General features: G+C 37.0%; 1 protein-coding gene across 2 annotated transcripts in view; it reads right to left on the bottom strand.

Annotated features, from left to right (window-relative positions):
• The window catches only part of SLK (STE20 like kinase), a 49168-nt gene that overhangs the window by 2232 nt on the left and 20975 nt on the right, over positions 1-25961 (bottom strand). The window contains exons 8-18 of one of the 2 annotated variants that reach the window (XM_049855049.1): positions 25064-25192; positions 22849-24201; positions 19185-19315; positions 18895-19018; positions 17295-17474; positions 14810-14902; positions 7185-7314; positions 6425-6549; positions 5702-5890; positions 5008-5133; positions 4029-4142 (exon numbers count right to left, since the gene is read on the bottom strand). In XM_049855049.1, the coding sequence (XP_049711006.1) occupies positions 4029-4142; positions 5008-5133; positions 5702-5890; positions 6425-6549; positions 7185-7314; positions 14810-14902; positions 17295-17474; positions 18895-19018; positions 19185-19315; positions 22849-24201; positions 25064-25192 (2694 nt within the window). The remainder of the gene's footprint in view (positions 1-4028; positions 4143-5007; positions 5134-5701; positions 5891-6424; positions 6550-7184; positions 7315-14809; positions 14903-17294; positions 17475-18894; positions 19019-19184; positions 19316-22848; positions 24202-25063; positions 25193-25961) is intronic. The other variant, XM_049855050.1, reaches the window with a different exon arrangement.

The raw sequence follows: 25961 nt of genomic DNA, 5'->3' as shown, positions 1-25961 counted from the left end.
GACTCTCAGACCAGCTGATGGGTTTGGACCACCAACCATTTGATTAGCAGCTGCTGAGTGCTTAACCACTGGGCAACCAAGGCTCTTTTACAAATGGATGGTATAAGCCAATTACTTAACTTTTCTATATCACAAAATCATTGACCACATAACCTTTGACCTCACTGGGTTACTATATGCAGGTTAAACGTGAAAATGATGTGCTTACCACACAGGAGGCGCTCAATAGGTGGCACCTATTAACACGGCACATACCACTTTTTGTTTTGGTTACTGATATACACGTCTCTATTTCCCACACTAGACTGTAAGTTGCTTGAAGGTAAGACCTAAACCAGATTCATGTTTACATCCCCCAATACAGGGCAAATACAAGGGCTTGATAAATATTTGAGTTTTCAATAACTTCATGGACAAGTGATTTAGGGACAAGTATTTTTTTTATTGCTATAGAGGTACGAAGTATGGAAGAAGATGGAAGGATACAGGAAGATTTCTCAGAAGAAGTACAACAAGCTCAGCTTTGAAAGAAAGAATTTGATAGGCAGGATGTGGATGGCATGCCAGAGAGAGGGAACAGCTGGAACAATGGCACAGGTCAGGAGAGCATGGGGTTGGTGTGAGGAATGGTGACTATGTTTAATGCTGGAACATGGACAGAGAACAGAGAAAGTGGGAAAGTGGCTAATGAAAGACGAAGCTGGAAAGGCTCACCGTGGCCAAAGTGTGGTACTATGAAGGCTTCAAAGACAAGCTGAGGCCTTTATATTTTATTCTGATGGAAATGAAGATTTAGCAACACCACTATGACACTATCAAGATGTTCTTGAGTATAAGTACTTGGGAGATGCACGAAAGTAGGATGAAAGAGAGTATACTATAGCCCATTAGTGGACAATTTACATTTACATAGAACATTAGTGAACAATTTACACAACTAGTTGAAGATAACAACAGGAAAGAGAATGAGAAATATTATGAAAGAGTCAAGATGCATTGGCATCTGATTGAATGTGGAGTGTGACAGAAATAAAAAATAATAGTTTCTAGCCTAGATGTCAATTAAGAGAACAGAAATGATGGGAAGATCATCTGATGGTGGATGGAAATGGAGGGAGGGGGAAAGTAAGATGGAGATGAAGGAATAAGGATGTTGAGTTTGGTCTTCTCTCTGCCATGGATTGAATTTGTGTCCCCCAAAAATACTGTCGACCTGGCTAGGCTATGAGTCCCAGTATTGTGTGGCTGTCCTTCATTTTGTGATCTAATGTAGTTATCCTCCATTTTATAGTATGTTGTAAATCCTAACCTCTATATGTTAGTGAGGCAGGATCAGCCTGGGGTGCATCTTGAATCACGGCCTCACTCAAGTCACACCCTTACATAAGTCACACCTTTACCTGAGTCATAACTTTTATCTTATAAGAGATAAAAGGAGAGAGAAGTAAACAGACAGTAAACTAAACCCGTTGCCATCAAGTTGATTCCGACTCATAACAACCCTATAGGACAGAGAAGAACTGCCCCATAGGGTTTCCAAGGAGTGGCTGGTGGATTCAAACTCCTGACCTTTCGGTTAGCAGCTGTAGCCCTTAATCAATGCACCACCAGGGCTCCTGAGCAGAGAGTAGAGGGGCCTCACTACCACCAAGAATGAAGAGCTGGGAATGAAGCACATCCTTTGGACCCATGGTCCCTGTGCTGAGAGCCTCCTAGACCCAGGGGAAAATTGATACCAAGACACATGGAGATGAGGGCCCACAGACGTTGAAAGGAAACAATGACCCTCCTCTAGAGCTGAAAGAGAGGGAAAGCCCTCTCTGTCTTCCCCTAGAGCTGGCACCCTGAATTTGGACTTCTAACCTACTAACCGGGAGGGAATAAATTTCTGTTAAAGCCATCCACTTGGGGTATTTCTGTTATACCAACATTAGATAACTAAGAAAATACTCAAGAATTGAGTTTTCATTCTTCAGTCAACATTCAACAAGTATGTAATGATCAGTATGCCAGGAGCTGTTCCAAAAGTTGGCTACACATCAGTGAACACAGGTAACAGCCTACTTCCAGGGAGTTTACATTCTCTGAAAGAAGACAAACAATAAACAAATACATCTGATGGAGATGACTATTATGAAGAAAAATAAACAAGTGTGAGGAGAAAGGGAATGTTTAGGTGGGAGTAGGGACTATTTTATAGATAGTGGTCAAAAAAAGGAACTTTTGAGAGATACTTGAACAGAAGCCTGAATGAAACAATAAGGAGTGGAACATGCAGATGGAAAATACGAGCTCAGAGCTTGGACTGATAATAATAAAAACAATCAATAATAAAGCAATAGCAATAATTCAATGAACCCTGACTATGGCTCGGGTAGTGGAATAAACATAACTTGTTTTAACTCTCTTAGCCCCAGTTAGGTAGGTAGTATCATCCTTGTTTTACAAATGAGGAAAACTGGGCTTAGAAATGTTAAGTAACGAAATTAATCAGTAAGTGGCAACAAGGAGATGTAAACCCAGATCTGACTCTAGAGCTTGTGCTCTATACAACCCTTAGTATACAGGCTTTGGAACTGTCCTTAAATATGCAACAGTTGAAACCATGACTAGCTACAAGATCACCAAGATAGAGAATTCAGAGAAAGAATAGAGCTACGGACATAAAATTGGGAAATGTCCACATTTCAGGTGACTAGAAGACAAAGAGAAGGTGATAAAGAGCACAGAAAAAGAAAAGTTATATCACAAAAGCCAGGCAAGAGGAGAATTTTAAGAAACAAGATTTTTAACAGTGCCTCTGATACTAAACTGATCGTCACTAGGGCCTATACAGGAAGACGATAGGATTTGGTTATCACCAACTCACTTGGAACCATCGTCAACAAGTTCAATTGGGGAGTTTGAGGTGAAAGTTAGGCTGCAAGGAGTTAAATGAGAAACTGGAGGGAGGGACTTTTCACTATTTACCCTTTTGTACCTTTTGAATTCTGAACCATGTGAATGTATCACCTATCCAAAAAAGTTTTAAATAAATGAAATTTAAATCAAAAAGCCATACTATCATCTGATTTAGTCATTTCATTTCCTTTAGAAACTCTTAGCACTTGGTCCCAGGGGCTACATACGTATTTTCTTGATTGGTCGATTAGATGAATGAAAAGAAAGAATAGTTGAAACATACAGCAGGGAGGAACCCAAGAGAAAACAAGGGCTTAAGGGTTAGCAAGGAGATAGGGATCATATGGTGATAGCAAAAACAGTTGAAATGGTTGCCCAATAGGACCAGGCTAGCAGGTAGTCAAGTACAAACAGGGAAAATGCAGGGAGGAAAGGATGAAGGAGGGAAGGAAGGGAGTTGTCCTGATTTTAACCCAGACCAGTGCCCTCGAGTCGATTCTGAATCATAGCGACCCTACAGGACAGAGTAGAACTGCCCCACAGAGTTTCCAAAGAGCGCCTGGCAGATTCGAACTGCCGATTTTACTGGACTGTAAATTTAATTAGTATACAGGATCCTTGTAATCTGGCTCCAGTCCATCTGTCATTATTTCCTTTACTCTTTCTCTCCCTTCCTAATGCCTACATACAGGCACACACACCTCTAAGGAACTATCTACAATTCTCTGTACACATCACTTGCATTCATGCTCTTCCCTCTACTTAAAATGCCTCCACCACCCCAACCTGTCCATCTGCCTAGAAAGCTCTTACTCATCCTTCAAGCCTCACTTGGCTTACAAGGCACTTCCTTGCTAAAGCTTTTCCTGACTTCCCTGGGCAGATTTAAGCACTCCTCCTCCTTTGCTTGTACATTCTGCTCTTTTCCCCCGTATCTTATGCTTACCTCTTCAGGGCAGATCCTACAGATTTGTAATTGCTCATCATTAGATTCCAAACCCTTCGGGGACTTTGTCTTTTCATCCCTGTTCTCCTATACCTGACACACATGCCGTCAAGAACCAATGGCTGGGTGTATGGGTGGATGAATGCAAGCATAGAATTTTAATCAAAGCTTTTAAAATTACCTTTTTCCGAGGTCTCAATTTCTCTCTCCACTCCTTTAATTCTTGGCTGTGCTCCTCATCTAACTCCTTTAGTTTCTGAGTCTCGTGCTCAACTAATAGATGACATTTTTCATTCTGAAAATAAAGTTTGGATTAAAAAAAATTCAGATCAACTAAGCAACTTTTCATAATCTTCCAAAATAATTACTCATCAAGCTATTACTGAGATTCAAGTTCCCCCCTGAAAACCAAGGGCCAAGAATTATGAAATTAGTCATAACTTCATTTTCGCAAGTTTAGAAGCTGCATCTATTACTCACCATATAAAAAAACTTAACAAAGAATTAGTTTGAACCTTTGTTTATCCTTTCCAAGAAGGTCTGCTCATAAAACTGACACTTTAGAAGGCAGCTTGCATGCATTTTATCCAATGGTACCAGAAAGTAGAATTAGTAAATTAAGCAAATATGTAAAATACCACAATGCCTTCACAGTACACAACTTCACTACTCTTGAAATCTGAAACGTTTTAGGCTAGATACTAAGGAGGCTAGAGGCCAAAGAGTTCTCTCTTAAAGTAACCTTTAAAAATTCCCAGTCTAGTTCATCACATTGTTCAAAAACCTAAAAGAAAATGAACTATTTCTCTTTAAATGCAAAGAAATTTTTAATGCAGAATCTGAAAACAAAACTGCCTATTTTGAAAACATTGTATATCGTTTTTGCTAAATATGCTAAAAACAATACACAATACTGCTTTTGAAAGACTCAACTTCTTAGATTTAATTTGGCTGCACGTTTATATTAATCACGGTTATATAAAACCTAAACGGGTGCCCCTGATACTAAACTGATCACTTGGGTCTACACAGGAAACTCAGTCTTATATCCCAGCATTTTTATGAGTGATGTGCAGTTTACTATGGCTAGCCACTGTTTTCCGAAACCAGTCGCCGAGCGGCCCGTCCATGAGCTCTGCTTGCTTGCTGCCCTATCTAACCTGCAGCTGGTGCAGCTCTCGGACATTGGCGTCACACTGCAACTGAAGATCCCGCATTTGGTTTTCGTGTTTTTGATGCTGAGCCATTCTCTCATTTTTCTGCCTTTTTTCTTCTTGAGTAGCAAACTAAAAACAAGAAAAACAAAAGACAAATTATGGTTTAATGAGCATTGTAAGCTGTGCATTTTCCAAATGTATAATTAAGGAATTTAACAAAACTTAAAGAAGTACAAGAAACTGAAGCTGCAAGGAATGACACGCTGTCACTTAAAGCTGGAGTCTGTATCTTTCTTGGCTTTAGGGAGGACTTCTGATTAAAACCTAGATCCTCCTATCTGCTTGGTGACAACAGGTTGTTTGTATATGGGACCTATGACTGCAGAACTGTCATAATAAGGCCATCTATTTACTTAAAAATCTGTCCAAGTCATCTCATTCCCAGGGTTGGTCTTAGGACCAGTCTAGCCAAGAACATGGTGTAGGGCACAGGAAGGAGGGCTTTGGCCCTTGTGGTCACCATCATAGCAAGACTATGTTGGTATGTGCTGTATACCTAGCCCCGGTATGCAGAGTTGAACCGAATGTCCACAAGCGCTAGGTGGCTCTAAATATTTACAACATGATTACGCAGCATTTCTAAAAGTCATTTAAAATTTTAAAACCTGAAAGAGAAGAGAGCAATCTACTTATTTACCTGTTTAATTTTTTCACGGTCCTGATCTGGTGTGGCTGTTGAGTTAATTCTCAAGCTTTTCTTAAACATGGCCATTCGAGTCTTGGCTTCACTGCGCTGAATCTTGGGCAGTCTTGCTCTTTCCTGAGTCTGTCTGTTTCTCAATTCCTCAATGAGTCGCTGATTGTAACGCTGCATTTGTTCTGTTTCCTAAGAGAGTTTTAAACAGAATCCAGTGACGCTGATGTAATTTAATACTCAGGTCACACATGTGCTCAAACACGTCATTTTTTGTTGTTGTTTCCCAAAATGACCCTCTCTTCTGTTGCGTAGTGACCATCAAAACATCAAGCAAAACAGAATTTACAAGGAAAATAAAAGTTACTACTGATAAGAGTCTTGTATTAGAACTCTCTTTTACTAAGCACAGAGAGTCCACACTTTTTAGTTAACCATAAATGGAGCCAAAATAGCTATCTTTGAGAGACAAGATGAAGATCACAATGTATAAGAGAACTTTAAACACTGTAATTAGTTATCTTCCTTATAATTTATAGAAAAGAAGTTTGCAGTCATGATCAAGATATAGTTTATTATTCCAAACTTCATCACAGAAATATTAGGATAAAAGAAAGCCAGAAAAGGACTTTGAAGTTCATTTTCTAAGAAATATAAACGGCAAAACTGAATAATTTTGCAACCTTTAAAAAGAACAAAAGAGTGAACAAGTTTCGTTTCATTAACCTTCTCGTGGCGCTTAAGTAGCTGATGTCTTTGCATGAAATACTGATCTTTAAGTTGCTGTTTGAGCATCTGGTGTTTTTCTTGTAAGTGTCTTTCTTCAAGCTCCCAAATTGCAGCTTCTCGAGCTAGAAGAAGAAAGCAGTCTTCAGAATGTCACTTTGCTCTTTTCACTAATGTACTTTTGGACTTTGATATTTACATAAAAGTATTCTATATATACTAATTTATACACACACTGACATCCTAAGCTATAAATGAAATGCTACCAATGTAAAGGTATTAGTATCTACTATCACTTTCCACTCTGCTCTAATTTCCTATAAACAGTGAACGCCCCATCCCCCACACCAAGATTCCACTTAATCATCTTAATGAGAAAGAAAATTATCCCAGCTAAATTGTCAGGGGACATGAGTGCTTAGAATTCCATTCCATCATGGAACCATTAAGTATGCCAACCATTACAAGGCATAATGAGCCCACAGAATTACTCCAGTATATTTCTAGCCTTAACTGGACAAGAAGGTGTTTTAAAGGTTACATGTTTATGTTCACTTCTACTGTCATAAAAATAATTCTACATCTTGCATAAAAAAATTCTATTTAAGTTTTTTCTCTTATTTGCCACAACTTACTTTATCCTCTTTCTCTACCGCCCTAGCAAAGGAAAGCATTCTTTGTATCATTTCCAAGTAATATCTTAGCAACAGTTTCGAGACATCATCTTACATATGTGCACGTGCTGCGTAATTCTATATACCTCTCATTAGCTGCTGTTTGTTATTCAGGCACTCTCTTTCAATATTGGCTAACTCTGCCTTCTGTTGTTGGATGATCTTTTTCAAAGAGCCATCTAATTCTTGCTGTTGCTTCTGAACAAACTCTTGTTCCTATTAGATACAGTTAACCATAAGTTAGTAGTATGCTTAAACAACCACTTATCTGTATGAATGCATATATTAGTGGTTAATAAGACTTCCACACCAAGTTTGCAAAGTTCACTGGATTTAGAAATCATCAAAATTATATAGTAGATACGTAACATAAATGTATTAGTCACCCAGTTCAAGCCCAGAAATGTAAAGACTTATAGTACATAATATTCTAAACTTACTGTTAAGAATGATATACACAAAAGAAACCTATATTCCACTCATAAATAAAATGCCCAATTACACTGGCATCTTTGGGAAAATAATATGTTTACAGCTTCTAAAATTGGCTATTTCACTATGATTTGGCTAGAATAAAAGCCAACAGCAAATGCCTTTTAAGAAGAAAGGCAATAAATAGCTAGTAAGTAAAGCAGGTATTTCTCTATGAAGAATAAGGAGGAAATAGCATGGTTACACTAACAGAGGAAGATAGTTTCTGTATCTACAATTGTGTCTAAAAAGGAAAACAATGGTTTGAGGACTTAATGAGAAATAATGCATTGCGAGAGACATGTGAACTAGGAATAAGACAAGAAAGTTACATATTATAAATCCTTGAACAAATTCCTGCGTTTCTACTAACACGTTTTGTTTGGGATTCACTTGTTCATCCAAGTATCTGAGTACATATTATTTGCCCAAGTGCCAATTTTATGCTTTAAAAAAACCCTCCAATTACTGTATAAGAAAAGGAAATGTAAAAGTGCTAGATCCTATATTTATAGAACAATATTCAAATTAAAGATGTAAATTTTGCCAGTAAATATTTGAATCCCCACTCCCCTTGCCAGCAGTTATACCAGTCTGTGATTAGCTCAAGGGATAGTCAACTCAATCTGGATTTGGATATTTATGACTGAAGCACCACTCCCCCCCATAGGCCCTCTTAAGGCACATCCGGAAGAGAAAACCCAAGGTTCATTTTAGATACTATCCTTAAACCTTGGACAGCCTGCCACGATCTGGATCACTACTGACGAAGTCTTTGGAACACAAGGGAGTGAGCCTAGCTATGTTCCTCAGGGTGTTTGCCTTATTACAGTGTTTCTGGAGTCCCTGGGTGGCATAAACAGTTAACTGCTGGTCTACTAACCAAAAGGTTTGTGGTTCGAGCCCACTCAGAGGCATCTTAGAAGAAAGACCTGGCGATCAGCTTCCAAAAGGTCACAGCCTTGAAAACTCTATGGGATACAGTTCTACTCTGCACACATGGGGTCTCCATGAGTCAGAATCAACTCTATGGCTACTGATTTTGATTTGTACCAAATCAAAACACTCTACCAGTGTTTCTGGAGGTCAGAATCAGTTCCTTACAGTTCCTGCCATCCTGTTAAAGTAATGCTGTGTCACCTGTATCATCAGTGATATCTCAGCATAAATACAAACAGGTAACACTACAAAAGACTAATAAATTCCCTCTTTAAAATAACCAGCTTGACTAGTCACCTAACTAACTTTATCAGAGCCAAAGAAACTCAATGAATATTTAAATTCGACTACCTAGAATAAAGGCTTTTGGGTTTCATTTAAAGGGATACAAAATCTCCATGCCTATCTTTTAAGCCATTATAATAAATCGTTCAGCTTCTCTATATTATATTTTCCTGCAGTAATTATTATTTGTAATAAAAATTATTTTTCTAAGTTTCTTGAAAATTTCTATATGTAAACTTATTTAATAAACTCACTATAACCTGCATAAATATCAAAGGACTCTCCTTTGTTCAATATTTTTACCACTGCATAAAACCAAACCAAACCCAGTGCCGTCGAGTCGATTCCGACTCATAGCGGCCCTACAGGACAGAGTAGAACTGCCCCATAGAGTTTCCAAGGAGTGCCTGGTAGATTCGAACTGCCAATCCTTTGGCTGGCAGCCGTAGCACTTAACCACTAAGCCACCAGGGTTTCTACCACTGCATAAAGGGCTTTAAAAATATATCTGTGTAGACAGAAACAGTGGGTCCAAATTAACTACTGTAAATGTAAATTTTACATTTAGACTCAAAAAAATCAAGTGCAAAAGTATAGAGTGGGATGAATAAATACATTATTTATGTTAAAACAAAAAAGACAATATATGTCATTGTCCCCACATAAGTGAATGCAATTTGTCATCAGTCCACTTTTGATCATATTACTATAATACACCCACTCCTCACTTATCGACAGGGTTAGTTCCAAAACCCAGGTTGTTATGTGAAGATAGGCATTATGTGAAAATGGAGGATTTTTTTTTTCCAGACCATCCATTTGATTTTATTTAGAAAATATGATCACAGAAATAATAACAGCTAAGATTTACTGATGTGCTCATCACTCTGATGAGTCTACTTCTGGATTATTCCTCTGCAGAGAAGGAGGCCTGGGGGAGTTGAAGCTGGATAAAGCCAGGCTGTGTGACTGGAGGGCCACGGCTTAACCACTTCACGTTCCTCCTGTGCTGGGTCAGCGCTTCCCTAGCGGAGCCCCCTCCAGGGCTCCACTCCAATCCCTGCAAGCTCTGCATTCACCATCACGGAGCCTGCTCTGTCCTCTGAGCCTGGCAAGTCACCAAGGCTGAGGCTTCCTGCAGGGGCTTCCTGCAAGGGAACTGAGAGCCTGGTAGTGCACCTGGCCCACCAAGGCGGAAGCTTCGGGCCCAGTTTGGCTCACTGTGGGATGTCATTACACTCAAACGCATTCTTCCAAACACCCTCTCTGATGCCTTTCTTTCCTCCCTTCCCACCCCACAGCAATTTTGAGCTGCAGGGCCTCAGGCCACATAGGTGCTGGGAACCCAGAACAGGGACCCGCTAGCTCAGTGCTGCCTGCGGGTCCACCCAGAGGCCCATAGTCAAGGAGGAGAACAGCCCCCCGCAGCCTCCCCATCCAGCAGGAGGGAGCAGAGGGCACAGGGTAGCCATTGCCACTATGCCTGACACCTCATTAATACACATTAGAATTAGATTTTTTGCTATTGTTGTAAATGTGAAATGTCAGACGACAAGGTAGTCCATAAGTGAGGAGCAGGAGTACCTTTATGTCTAGACCAAGCAAAGTAAGAGTTCAGTTCAAAGAAAACCGTTATTAAGCACCTAGCAAATGTTGGGCACTGTACTAAGTACAAGGTTACTACAATTAATGTACTTTTTGCCTTTAAGGAGCTTCTACTTTATTTGCCCCAAGTACTTTTTTGTCTGTTAGACCACATAAAGAGTAGTCGGTCCCTTAGTATCACATTTTAACAAGTTCAAAAATAAAGCACAGCAAACGGAAAACTGGGACTAAAGGGTCCAGAAACCATGTCTCACAATGCATGACTAGTACCAGGGACTCATGCTCTGAAGCAGCTAACATACAGGGGGAAAAGAACAGCTAAGACTTACACAGAAGCAGGTAGAACTAGTACTGTACTGCTCCAGGGGTAAAATAAGGATCAACACGTAAGATTCAAGGTAGGCAGACAGAACCCCAACATATGAAGAACTTTCTAACAGTCAGGGCTAGCAAAGAAACTAGCTGCTTTGTAGAGCTCTGGACTTGAACAGCTAAGCAGAGTCTGAATGACTATGTAGTCAGGGATACAACATAGGGAATTTTTATATTACATCTAAAAATAACCTGGAAGGTCTCTTTCATACTAATATATTTTATTAACACAAAATAAATTAAATTTTAATATTGAGTTTCCATTAAATTTCTTAACTTCAGAACTCAAGTATACGTTCACAATGGAATCTGTACTTAGAAATTACTCTTAGAAGTAATTAAAAGAAAAGAGATCTCACATTTCAAAAAGACTGAACAAATACCGTTCACCTTAAAAAAAAAAAAAAAAAAAACCAGTAACAGATGGACTTGGTCACTAGGAGGAATAAATAAAAGACAACAACAAAAGAACTGAAACTATCAAAGCCAAAAGTCATTTTTAAAAATGGACACATAGAACTGTAAAATGAGTGCCCTTTAAATGTACAAGTATAAAGAATTTTATATTAATTAGGTAACTATAAATTTAAAAATACAACTTTGGGTTCTAAAAGCCTATAAGAAAGGGTTATGACATATGGGCTATTTGCACAGAATTTGATCATTTTAATGCAAAAGAATGGCTAAAAATGGTAATGATCAGAAAAGTGATCGTAATTCATAACTTCTCCCTCTCTTAAAAAAAATCAGTATTTTGCTTACTCTTTTAGAAAACTGTAAGAGTCCAACAGCTGCCAATAATAAAAATATATATGTATCTAATTTCAGGAGAGGGGAAATGAGGGATTGAAATCAAGCTGTATTCTGTCTACTCCAGTTGTGTATACCAAACACCAAAAACAAAAATTACAGTGTTAACTTAGCTAGTCAATTCCCTATGCAAACTGTGAAAAAGAATACAGCCTAGAATTCCAGACTTAATTTAAAACTACAGTAAGGAGAACAGCAACTCACTATTCATTATAGAGAATTTTAACAAATGAGAACTAGAGTGAAATGGAACTAAAATCACCACTTTTAATATGGCTTTTCTGACCATATCCATAATTAAAACATCTACATAAACACATATGCAATCAAAGTGTCACTTCACACAGAGATAAAAATCTAATCACAGCATTCAGTTTCTCACATGTGCAGAATTTATAAAATACTATTGGGAATGTATTTTACTTTTCTTGAGAAAGATAATAACCACAAATTAAAATTATGTGGAAGGGGGAGATAGAAAAGAGAACACTGTATTAGCAGTGTTCTAGTTCCAGCTCTACCATTAACTTCTCGTGTAACTTTAGAGAGATCACTTAGTCTCCTGTGTCTCCATTTCTTCCTTGGTAAAATGAAAATACACTCCATCCCTATATTAGGGTGGTAGCAGTAACAATCAAATGTGAAAACTCTTTGAAGAATACTGTACTATAAAGTTAGTGTCGGCTTATTACTATTTCTGTCATTTCTGACATCATCATCTACCAATCTTCTAGATTTTAGCAAATGAAGTAAACAATACAAAGGCACATGTGAGTCAAAGAAAAAGACAAAACAGAAGACAGCATCCTCCTAAAGGCATGTGGGACTTACGTCCTGCATTTGGGGGGCGCTGAAGACTGCACAAGATGACAACTGAAAGGACTGAATCATGACCTGAGCAACACCCTGTGGGGCAGAATACAATGCACCTCCCAGGTGAGAATATATCTGCATGACTTTTTGTAAATGGAAAGAATAATTATACAAGTGTTGAGTTTCTTGTGGCCTGGAACAAGTCACGTAACAGAGGGGCCTCCTTCTCATCTGTAAAACGAAGGATTTGAACTAGATCAACAGTTTCCAAACTAATTTGCTCTATTGTTTTTCAACCAGTAGAACCCCCTTTTAAAAACTCACCAAAAAATCTGAGTTTTTAAAACACAAAAAGTAGTGCTTCTTTGATTGAAGTAGAAGCAGCAACTGAGAGCCCCACAGCCCTCTCATTTTTGCCAAACTCAAGAGCTCCTTCCTGGGAGTACAGTTTGAAAAACCACTGGACTAGATGATCAAATACCTTCTAGCTCCCTGACTATACAGCTGTTATTTATGAATTACAGTTATCCAAGAGTTAGCAAGTAGAGTCATCAAGTTTTAGCACCTTCATCAAAAGCAGCAACCAAACAGAAATACTTTTGAAATTTGTTAGCTATTAAATTCCTCATCAAATTTACATAAAGGAATTTAGTTGGAAAATGCAGGCCACAACCAAAAATTATATGAAAAATCACCGACAAAGTCTTATTAAATTATAAGATCATTAATTCATTCAAAACTAAATTCTCAGTTCCAACTTTTGAGTTTGATATATTAACTTCTGGAATAAAAAAAAAAAAGAAAGAAAGTCTACATATATTTCTCTAAAAGTCAGAACCATATTCCTATTATCTGGTTTGAAACCCAAAATATCCAAAAGTAGGTGGGTGGTCAGCAAGAATTTCTTTCTTCGTCCCTTATTAACAAGACACTGCCACCAACCACTGGGTCAAGCTGGTAAGAGTTTAGAGTTGGCCCAAAGAAGGTAATTTAAATATCAGGAAAGTCAGGCAGTAAGGTGTGGTGGGGTCTAGAGTATGAACTGCGGACCCAATTTGCCTGGATGCAAATCCTGGTTCTACCAGAGGTGTGACTTTGGGAGAGTTGCTCAACCTTCCTGGGCTTTAGTCCCTTCACCTGTAAAATGGGGGTAATACCAGTAACTGCCTCATATCTTTGTCATGAGGTTACTGAGTTCAGACACGAAAAGCATCTAGAACAGTGCTTGACACATAATGTGGTATTTGCTATTATCACCTTGAAGTAACAATCCTCATACTGGGTCAAGATAAAAATTTTTACTGGTTCATGGCAAGAAAAATAAAAGCTACATTTATTCAAATAAACTATTTTATTAAAATTTTGAAATTACATTTTCCATAGTGTTAAAAATATTCTCCCATTTGAAATGATGGTGACAAGCAAATGGCAGTTTAAAAATATCCTGACTTGGAAAAAAAAAATTTTTTTTAATGGCAATCCATATGTCATGATTCCCAATGGTTTTTGTTCTTGTTTTAATCGTTTTTCTAAAAGTCTAGGAACCACTTTTTAAACCACGTGATACCATATTATAAAGCTAATTCAAAGCAAAAATACATAACCCATGTCTCTTCTTCCTTTCATTGACACATTAATGAAAAATTGAGCTTATTTCTCTTTGATTTCAGACTAAGTGCAAACTTATTTAAAAGATTCACTCTTCTCAGTATGAAAATGTGAAATAGTTCTGGAAAATTTTGTTTAAAATACTAATTTTATCTAGTTTTATAAATAATTTACCCATCTTAATCAGTCTTATCATAACCTAGAATCAAGTTTACTTAATCCTACATTGGTAAAAATAGTCTGTTAACTGCTAGATTATTTATATTTCTGAGTCAAAAAGAAAAACATTTAAAACTCAGCTTTAGAGTTTTTTTATATAATCAAGTTTAAAAGTAAAAAAATATTTGATCTACCATTTAAGGTTACCTTTTACCATTTTTCTTCTAATTTTGAACTTAGTAGAAATAATGACCTTTTAATAGGTATTCCTGTCATATGCACAAAGCTTATATATTCACCCTCTATTCTTCTGGCCTAAAAGCCTTCTTTCAAACACTGGCATTACTACTTAAAAATATAATCTTCCACGATATTAATATCAGATAACAGTAGATTACACATTAAAGTACGTTTATTTCACCTGGAGTCAGCTCTCCAAACATTCCACTTAATTTCCTATTAGCAATTTAAATGTCACCATTAATGTGAATTTAGTACTACATAAAGAATACCCTAGGCTCCTCTGAATGGGAAGAAGCCACTATCACATAATAACTGCAGTTAAAATTTCCCCTCTCAACCAAGGTTTATTGAGTTGTGAGAATAATGCTGCTTTCTGTTTTTAGTAGCATTAAGCTGCTGCTGTTACCTGAGCATGCTGGCTTTGTGCAAGCTCCTCTTTCCTGCGTTTCATGAGCTCTTTTCTCAGCTCTTTGGGTGCTTTCTCCACTTCATTTATAACCTACAGTGTACAAGCATGCAGGAGGTGGGGAAATAATATTTTCTCCACAGCAAGCGTTTATGTGAGCAGACAAGCTACAAGTCAAATATTAAAGTGGTTAAAAAGTTCTTTCAACATGCAGTAGCATAGGTGTTAGTTTGGTGAAAAAGAATGAAAGGGCAGAACATGCTTAATCTCAGCACAGAAAGAGACGCGACACCATATAAAGGTTAATTAGTTGCTTAATTATCCCTGTACAGCATATCCTCTCTTAAAGGTCCAATCGGAGAAGAATTACTGGCAGTACTGATGCCGAACTAAATGTGGTAAACTCAAGTGATCTTCTTGAAAGATCATAAAATAACACACATATCTATTGACATTGTTTGAGATATTAAACATAAGGAAAGCTAATGCCATTTACAAAAGTGCAAAAATTTCATAAATGGTTTGATAATACCAGAAATATTTCTTTGGTATTATCAAGCCATTTATGAAATTTTTGCACTTAATGAGGCCAAAAAAAAAAAGAGAGAGAAAACAAGCCTTAAGATACACAAAGGAGAAATAAAGGGGCACTAAGTATTATTTTTTCGTAAACCACACCATTTTTTATACGGTGTGAAAAAATGAAGATAGATGATTTTGTGTAGGACATTTTCCTTTGTTGACAAGTTAAGTCAAGTTTAGTTGTCAATTTTTAACTTGGTAATATAAGTGCTCTTAAAATAAGTTTAGTAAACTATGACTTATTATACCAGACGAAGTATAAGATAAGGGATATTTTAGAGCTCCTTCTTTTAATCATTTCAAAATCCCAGATGTATACTCTGTCCAACAATGGATCTGCAATTCAACTATGAAAAACAATCACGTTTACCAGTAGAAGCACCGAAAGAAACCAGATTCCAAATCACCGCATGCTACCGATGGTCCGTGAGAGAGACTGATTTTGATTTAACAGTATATTTAAAATTTCCCACAAGTAACCCCTCATGAAACCAAATCACCATTAAAAGGAAGAAACTCCCCAAATGCAAGAAGTTTAGTGATAAGAAAAAACAACAATTATTTAAAATATGCACATCATGATCTCAAGTACATTTGCTGGCTAAAACTCTCCTACCCCGAAAGAGAAACAATAACTAGAGACTTTTATACAGTTAGGATTAAATCACTTATTTACCCATAAATTTTGTTTAATTTAATCTGATATAAAGAATAATCTCTTAAAAAAACTATCCATGGTTTTAAGAAAATTAACATGGAGTCCCAGTAAAGTCACAGATCACAGTACATTTTGCATTTCTATATAAAACATAATAAACAAAACAATAAATTTTAGAAATGGTAGCCACATCAAACAAAATGACATGCCATTCATTCCTCTCTACATGAAGAAGCTAGAAAACGCACTGTATTTATTAATATTAAGCAGCTCCTTAAGGTTCAGCAATATATTAAATTTTCTTCATAGTTTAAAAGTTAAAAGTCAATAAATCTGGGTATCTGAGATGTGTAACAGAAGTGAGAATGCATTTATTAGTTCAGTTGAGATTTTCGTTTGTTTGTTTCAACCCTAACAGAATTGATCATTATGGTCCCTGGGGTCTTACGTATCATGAAAAGGTAAATCCTCCTCCGACGCTCATGGTACAGAATAAATCATTAAATTACTTCTAAAAATCGCTTCCATGTAAAGCTCTCTTATTTTTAATTTAGAGACAAAAAGACACACTAATATGTAATATCCTCCTCTCAATGACGATCTTTTATAGTAAATAACGCTATAAATAGGTTCAGTAACAATGTGGTATAGTTTCAGGAAAAATGACTTTACAGATATTTTCTACTTGTGACTCTTCAGAGCACCTCAGAATTTGATAAACTTATGGACATTATTTCAAACTTCAAGTTACTCAGCTTTTGTTTTGGCAAAACAAGAAAAGCAATCAAGCTAATCAAGAGGAAAAAACTTAAAATTCTGAATTAAAGATGACGAAAAAAATGAATTCGTGCTGCCACCTTCAAACACAGCATAGCACGTTTTCTTTGAAAAAATATTTCTATATAAGGCTTTAACTATTGCGTTAACAAAGGAGAAATGGTAGCATGGCAGAAAGAGGGACTAGACCCAACTTAAAGACTTGGCTCAAGGTTTTGCTGAGCACTTACTGGTAGCGGTAGCTTTGTGAACCAGAACAAGCCCCTTAAAACTCTTTTATTCCAGTTTTCTTGGCAATAAAATGGGGATAACACCTGGCCTTACTGCGATCCTATATGACAGTTGGGAAGACCGAATGAGAGAATGAATGAGTTCTATTTAACTATCAAGTATTAGTACTGGTTCCTTAGATAATCCTAAGCCTACATGAAAAAAGCTCTAGTAATTAAAATCAGTAGTTACACTTACCTCCTTCTTTCGGTTCTTTAGCATATTCTGAAATTTGGACAGCTCTTTCTCTTGCTCTCCTTTAATGCGTTTGGCTTCATCTCGCAAGCGATTTGTATGTTCTTGTTCTAGACGTTCAATGGTCTGTTTCTGCTGTTTTTCTAGATTCTCAATTTCTTGGTCATATTGTCGCTTTTTACTCTGTAAAACAATGTAGCTCAAGATCATCTGACTTTCTATCACACATATTAATTCATTATACTAAAGATAGTCACTAAAACACACGCAACTAGCATTTAAATTTAGAGATGTGATATAACCTTTGCAATACTGAATAAGTCAAATGTAACTCCTCACTACACAGGTCAAGATGCACTAAAATACCTTACAAAATTTTTCAAAAAGATAAGCGGTTCATTTTTTTCTAACATGAAAAAATTTTTTTTCTATTATGCAAGTAATAGAACCTCAAATATTTTATGCAATTCAGGAAGATATCCAGTTGCTATGAAGTACTAAAGTCCATGAGAAAAATGCCAATATTTAGCCAATAAAAATTTTGATTAAGCAAGACCATACTTTAAGTCTATTTTAATAATATTACTTGTCATTTTCAGGTCTACTTTTACTCGTTAAGATTCTTAAAATAAACATCCCATTACTTCGAAAACAAATCTTTTTGAATTATAAATCTACTCTTTCAACAAAAAATTCCTGCTTACATAATAGTAACGGTGGAATTTTGGATATAAAAAAACAAAACCTGTTACCGTCGAGTCGATTTCAACTCATAGCAACCCTAGAGTAGAACTGCTCCATAGGGTTTCCAAGGAGCGCCTGGTGGATTCAAACTGCTGACCTTTTGGTTAGCAGTCGTAGCTCTTAACCAATATGCCACCAGGGTTTCCAACTTTGGATATATGTATAATTAAATATTTGGAAAGGGCAATTTCTTAAAAAAATAAAGATTAAAAAATATATATTTTAAAACACTTTCGGAGGGAAAAGGGAACACAGTGTTAATAAGGTTCTGGAAAATAGACTTAAGTATTGTGCAAATACTCAATGAGAACAAAGTATTTTCTTAGGAATTTTGAGTTATGATGTAACAAATGTAATAAACAATGCCACACTTAGCTCAAACGAGACTTACTACTTTTAATTTCAAGTACAGCAAAAGGACTATATTCAAAACATAAACACTGTTAACATTTCAAATTATCTTTTTTTCTAACCTACATTAAGCCAGATGTTCGACACATTATCAGAATTTTAAATCACAATCTTACTCCTTTTCTAACTCTGGACAAAACAAAAATTGATGCGGTTCAGTGACAATCACCCCTTACTAGTCAGCACTATTTTCTCTAGCAGCTGTCAGTAGGGAAGTGATTCATGATAAGAAGACTAGGATGGAAGATTCTTTCAAGTGAAGAGGACCAAAAAAAAAAAAAAAAAGGCATCCAGACCACCAAAGAAAGACCAGAAATACGTCACAAAGCAGAGAAGCCCTGGGAATCAGAAGAAGTTCTAAAACCTACTACTGTTTTTTTGTTTCATTTTACTTTTTAAGCACTAAAATTGATTATTAACAAAATGGTACAAAAATCTAAGACTATACCATCATTTCTTGCTCAAAGCGCCGGAAAATTTGTTCTCGTTGTTGCTGCAGTTTACTATTGAGCTGCTGCTGTGCTCTTTGCTCTTCTTTTTGAAGAAATCTTAATTCCCGAAGTTCCTGGCGTCTGTTAAAAGGCAATGGTAAAGGGAGATGGCAAATATTACCTTTGATGTCACGCTTAAAAAACGCTCACAAAATAATTTTTTTTTTAAATGGTTTCTCTATTCCTCAGGCTTTGCAGAGGCTGAAAGAAGCCACAAATGCAGTTAATTATGCTGTTTTCGACCCACCTCAGAAACCGCAATTCTTCAGTTTTAGAATCGCTATCTGTAACTATCTTTGACGTTGTCACACTCACTTCTACACCATCAACAACAAATTTGCGTGTCTTCTTCAATGTTTTCTTTTGCCTTCTTGTCTCCTGGGTGAGATTTTATTTTAGTTAGTCTTTGTATAGGGAATACTGAAAGTAGAAAACATATTTTTTAGAAAAACTGAAGAGCCACAAAGACTATGAATGTGACATGTATAAAGTATAAATAAAAACCAAAAAACCAAACCCAGTGCCGTCGAGTCGATTCCAACTCATAGTGACCCTAAAGGACAGAGTAGAACTGCCCCATAGAGTTTCCAAGGAGCACCTGGAAGATTCGAACTGCCGACCGTTTGGTTAGCAGCTGTAGCACTTAACCACTGTGTCACCAGGGTTTCCACATTAAAGTATAAATATAAAGCAATAATTACTCAACTGTGGAGGAGCCCTGGTGGCACAATGGTTAAGCACTCAGCTGCTAACCTAAAGGTTGGTGGTTCAAACCCACCCAGAGGCTTCACAGGAGTAAGATCTGGTGATCTGCTTCCACAAAGATTGCAGCCAAGAAAGCCCTATGGAACAGTTTTTTTCTGTCACTTGGGTTTGCTGAGTTGGAACTGACTCAACAGCACAACGGCAACAACTCATCTGTGGAACCAGTTATGTCACCTTAAACCTTGTCTCTCTTACGTGATTTTATAAATGAAATCAAATAAAACTTTTAAAAAGTGAAATTATCCTCTTTGATGATGTGCACACGTAACTTTTACTGTACGACATGATGATCATGCACAGGGGTAACGAGCAGTTCACATAAACGACTTATTAGGATAATTTTTACAAGATAACCATTTTTTCTTCCTCCTTTCACTTTGTAAGTTCTTAGGTACCTCTGCTTTTCAGTTTTCTAGTCACTAATAAAAACACCTCAAATGAATTCCTGGGACTCAACCCTTAGCCTAAATCAGTAAATCTGTAGGTGTCTGGAAATCTGGAATTTGAAAAGCATGCCCAAGTAATTTCTAAACAGTGCCAGGACTAGGAATCAATAATCTATCTGACCAGCAATAACAGTATCAACAGCCTTCCTTCATCTCTAGTAACTTTAAAGTTATGAGAAAGATAGTGTCTCTACGGTACTCCAAAAATACCAGACCCCCACCAGCTAATGACTAAAATTTTTTATCAGGGCCACAACTCTTCATTCTTCAACTGCTATCCAAAAGCTTTTAAATACAAAAGAAGTATAAGACTCCTTCAAATATATCTTGGTATACAGGTAAGTATTGAGAATAATTGTTTGTTTTGATATGTGTGAAGAAGCTAGAAAAAAAGGAAAAAAACAAAAGGGGGTGCAAAAATGGAAAGTGATGGGGGACATCTAGGTCATTAGACATAACAACCTTTGGTGGCTGTTGTCTGGGGTCTTAAAAGCTAGCACGTGGCCATCTAAGATGCCTCAATTGGTCCCAACCCCCCTGGAGTAAAGGAGAATGAAGAACACCAAAGACCCAAGGAAAATACTAGCCCAAGAGACAAAAAGGGCCACATAAACCAGAGATTCCATCAGCCTGAGAACAGAGGAACTAGACGGTGCCTGGCTATCACCAATGACCATCCTGACAGGGAACACAACAGAGTCCCTGGCAGAGGAGGAGAAAAGTGGGGTGCAGAATGCAAAATTCTAGTAAAAAGATCAGACTTAATAGTCTGACTGAGGCTAGAGGGACCCCAGAAGACATGGCCCCTGGACTCTCTGTTAACCCAGAACTAAAACCATTCCCAAAGCCAACTCTTCAGACAAAGAATAGGAGTGTAAGACACAAAATGATACTCATGAAGAGTATGCTTCTTAGTCCAAGTAGATGCATGAGACTACATGGGCAGCTCCTGTTCGGAGGCAGGATGAGAAGGCAGAAAGGGACTGGAGCAGGCTGAATAAGGACACAGGAAATTCCGGGTGGAAAGGGGTAGTATGCTGTCATGTTAGAGGGATAGTAACTAGGGTCACATAACAATGTGTGTATAAATTTTTGTATGAGACATGAACTTCAGCTATAAAGTTTCACCTAAAGCACAGTAAATTTATTAAAAAATGGAAAGTGAAAACACTAAACTCAAAATGCACTAGAATTTTATAGTTTGGCTTTGACACTTTCCAGCCACCTTTCTGCAACCTCTTATTGTTCTATTTTCCAGGGTTTCAGCATCCTCATGTTCTCTCCCTAAGCCCTGTGGTACCCTATACAGGTCTAAAATCTACAGCTGGCATGTTCCAAAAAATAAATCTACCTCCCCTTACCTTGCAAACTTTCCGTTTCTTCAGTAAAAATACCCACAATTAGTATCTCCTTAATTCTCATAGAAGCACTTGCATTTTTAAAAGAGGCTGACTAAGTCAAATGAATCAATTTTAGATTGGTGGAATTTCAGTCAGTGAAACAAAGTAGACCAATGAAAGAAGAAAATTCAGGGAATACATGTAATAATTTGGGGCAGATAGGCAGGTTGATCAGTCATGCCCTGGAGTCCTGCCCCGAAGGTTGATTTTCCTTGGTTATTTCTGTTTTTTCACAGTCTTCTCGTCTACTACTTATCAACTCATAGTCTCTAAGAGGTACTTTTTCAAAGGGTAGTTCACAGTTCACCTGTATCAAAATTCCATGGGATCTGTTGTTACAAAAAATCCTTGGGCCCTACCCCACACTTACATATAGCTCCCCCTGGTAATTCTTAAGGAGCCCTAGTGGATCAGTGGTTAAAGCACTGGACTGCTAACTGAAGGGTCAATGGTTCTAAACCACTAGTGGGTCCGCAGGAGAAAGGTGTGGCAGTCTGCTGACACAGAGATTTGTAGCCTTGAAAACCATATGGGGTCTCTGAGTCAGAATTGACTCGACGGCAGCTGGTCTGGTAATTCTTATACACACTCATATTTGAGAATTTTGCTCTAAAAGCTCTAAGTGCTCTGAGCTTTAGTTTTTGGTTTTGTTTGTTTCCCCCATAATGGTTCTTATGGTGGTAGCAACGGCTGTGACTGAGGCAGCAAAAGTGGTGATTATATGGGCCAGTGGCAAATCAAGTGCTGTTTACACCCTAAAGTTCTGAAAAAGAGATCATTTTTTCAATTTCTCAGTTCTTTCATATATTATTAATTTTTATTAAAATAGTCTCCAAATGTATGCAGTAATAGAACCCGTATCAGCCATCTAAGGGACAATTTTGTACTGTTTATCTATACCAGGTTGGCAAAAATAGGTACCAGTACCAGTTGCCACCAAGTCAATTTGACTCACGGTGACCCCATGTGTGTCAGAATAGAATTGCACTCCACAAGGCTTTCAATGGCTTATTTTTCAGGATCAGATCACCAACCCTTCTTCTGAGCCTCCTCTGGGTAGACTCAAACTGTCAACCTTTTGGTTGGCAGCTAAGCACACAAAAAATTTAAAGATTACATCTAGAATCTCTCTCCTTAGTTCTTTTTAATTCATTGTCTCCACATGCCTTAAGAATTTTGTAAAGTTTAATACTACACTGATTTAGTGCCATTTTATTTTCAAGACATCAGTTCACATAAACTCTAAATTGACAAAATGACAAAGCATAAACGGCCCAAACAAGGACCCACGTACACTTACTTGTAAAGATATTGATCCACTGTCTTTAGTTTTGCTTAGGAAACTAGAGATGGATAAATTCAAGTCAATGCTGCTATTATCAGCAGTGGAACCAGTGCCTGAATCTGCATCGTTTTCCTTTTGATTCTCAGACTCTGGAAGCAACGTGGTTTCAGTTTTTGATAAAGCACCTATTTCTCCTTTATCTTCTGTATCTTCGGAGTTGATACTAATACTGGGTATTGGGATAGACTGAGGTTCATTGGACTGTGAAGATACAGTAGCTTGAGGTTCTGTTTTAATTGGCACTTTACATGGAATTTCTTTTTGCTTTGTTTCTATCTGAGTAGTGGCTTTCTGAGCATCCCCAGTTTCACTTCCTAAAGTCTTCTGATCAGTATGAATCACTACACTTCTGACCTCTATTTCTTCAGTGCTACTTGATTCAACTTCATTTGCCCCTGGTTCCTCATTGGTCTCCAGTATGTCCCCTGAACTGCTGACTAATTGTTCCTTCCTTTTACTTTGATCTATCTCATTAGTTTCAACCACTTCTTTAATAGGAACCTCCTCAGTGCTGCCAGTCTCAGGAGCCTCCTTGGGCTTATTTATCAATTCCTGGTTTACTTCGACTACTTCTTTCCCATCATTTCTCTGAGCATTCTCGGCTTTGTCTTCAACTGTCTTCTGACCAACACCGACCACCTCACTTGTCCCTACCACATTGCTTACATCGCTGCTCACGTCTTTCTGAGTTTGGTCGTCTTCTCCCGGTTTCTCTTGTGTGTCTTCCTTCGTGAGCTTAGCTCCACTGCCAACTGCTTGAGTATCTGCCTCTTTTTCTCCAGTCTCTTGAGAAACTAAATCCACTGTCTGAATAACAGTATCTTTAATTTCTTCAGATTTTATAAGCTTATTTTCAAATACTGGTTGCTTTTCCTGATCCCTTTCTTCCTCAGGTTTCAGATTATGTTCAGTATCTGTTTCTAAAGTTACTACTATATTATTTTCTTTTCCTTCATCGACTGAATTGATATCCACTGTTTCTTGGTCTTCTGTGTCAGGTAGATTCTCAAGCTTAGGGCCCTTTTCTTCTCTCCCATTCTCTTCAGTTAGTGTTGTTCTATTTTGGAGTTCAGTTGTAGCTTCTGAATGAGCATCAGTAACAGGTTCGTTAATACCCTCCACTGCTTTTTCAGGCTCATCAGTGGTGGGTTTTTCATCAAGAACTTTGCTGCTAAATTTATCTTCAGAAGTATTACTCTCTGTTTTTTCTGAGACAGATTCCAAAATACAAGCATTCTGTGAAAGCTTATCTTCTTCAGAGCTGGCAATACTAAGGTCCGATGAGGCACGCTTACTTGCAGGTATTGGCTAAAAGAGATGTTAAAAAAAAAAAAAAATCAATAATCATTGGATGACAATTACATATACATATATACGTTTTTTAGTGTGACACTGGGACCTCAAGATGATGAACAAAACAATGTTTATATATTATGTATACATAAATTAATGACTTAATATCTTTATTCTAAAATATATATATATATTTTTTTAACTTTATTCAGTAAAAGTTGCTGAAGTTATAAAAATAAAGAACTGAAGAATCTGCCTATATAATAAATAAGGTGAAAACAGGTAGCAACAAGCAACCTTGCTATTAATCTTTGTCTCTGAAATTAAAGGTTTTGTACTGTCATATATCAATTAATCCTTAGAGATGGGTGCAACCACTCTGCCCTGTAGGGTCACTGTAAGTTGAAATCAGCTTGATGGCAATGAGTTTAAAGGCTCCACTTCCACTAAAGAACAGCAGGTTCTAGTTAGCAACTAATAGCAACAAAAGGCTCATAAATTATGCCTTGTTTCCACATTAAATTATTTAAATGACAAATTGCTTGCAAAGACATTCATAAGCATGTTTATATACATGTCTATAGTTCAAGCCATTTAATAACTAAGATATATATTTTTGACAGGTCACAACGAATGTTTAAATATGTGTAGAAGAGTTTTTAAATTTTCCCTTGGTAAAAATTCCTTTTATTATAAATATTAATTTTAATTAATTAATAGTTTTAGATGGCACATATAATTTATCTTATGTTTAAATAAACTTTAAAAGTAAATGGTATTTTATATTAAAAATACAGTAGACAGAGCATGAATTTAAACAATCCTTTAAGCAACTCCAAAAAAATACCTAAATAAAATTTCCTTTCTAAATACTGACCAGAGAATTTTCTGTTTCCTCATCATCATCATCATCTTTGCCATCTTCAACTTCTTCTGTTACTTCAGCCTTTGCCTCTGCGATCAGTTCTCGAATTGGTTTGTTGGAATCGACAGTAACAAAGGGGTGCTGTTGATCATTAAAAAGCGAATACTCAAGTAAGTTTCAAAGACATAGAATACACACTCTTAATGTGGAAACCCTATGGGGACAGTTCTGCTCTGACCTACAGGGTCGCTGTGAGTTAGAATCAACTTGAGTTCTACAGGGTTGCTGTGAGTTGGAATGGGTTTGGTTTTGAATGTGGTGCAAATGTAAACATGTGGATAGTGAAAATATGAACAACTTCAGATAATGTTTCCTCTGGGAAGGGAAGGAGGGGAAGGGGGTTGAGCAGGGATAGGGACTGCCTGTAACTATATCTGTACCTATTTTTTTTTTTTTTTAAGAATCTGAAGCAAATACATCAAAATGGTAACACTTGTTAAATCTGGGTAGTAGGTATATATACTTTTATATATGTTTGAAAATTTCATAATCTACTCTTGAAATTAAACAAGTTTCAAGTCCGTATACTCGTAGTTCTTAGAAAGTAACAATGATCTATATAAATCCTACCAAAGCCTCAATAAATGAATTACAAAAAACTTTAGAGCTCTGTTTAAAAGTGTCCACAAACACCTGCTTATTTGACATGGTTATAATAATTTTGAGAGTAAGAAGACACTTTATTCATCTCTGAATCCTCAGTACTTAACAATTTCTGTCACAGACTAAGGCCTTCAAATGTGGAGGGAGTAAATGAATAATACGAAGTGTGTTGCAGGGATACACTCGTTCCACACGGCAAACCAAGTTTTCCTGCTTTTTCACCAGAAAAACCGGTCCATCTAAAACA

Source organism: Elephas maximus, chromosome 16 (genome assembly GCF_024166365.1).
Source record: "Elephas maximus indicus isolate mEleMax1 chromosome 16, mEleMax1 primary haplotype, whole genome shotgun sequence".
Lineage (NCBI taxonomy): Eukaryota > Metazoa > Chordata > Mammalia > Proboscidea > Elephantidae > Elephas > Elephas maximus.
Note: the sequence above shows the minus strand (reverse complement) of the source record. Positions and strands in the feature narration are given on the sequence as shown.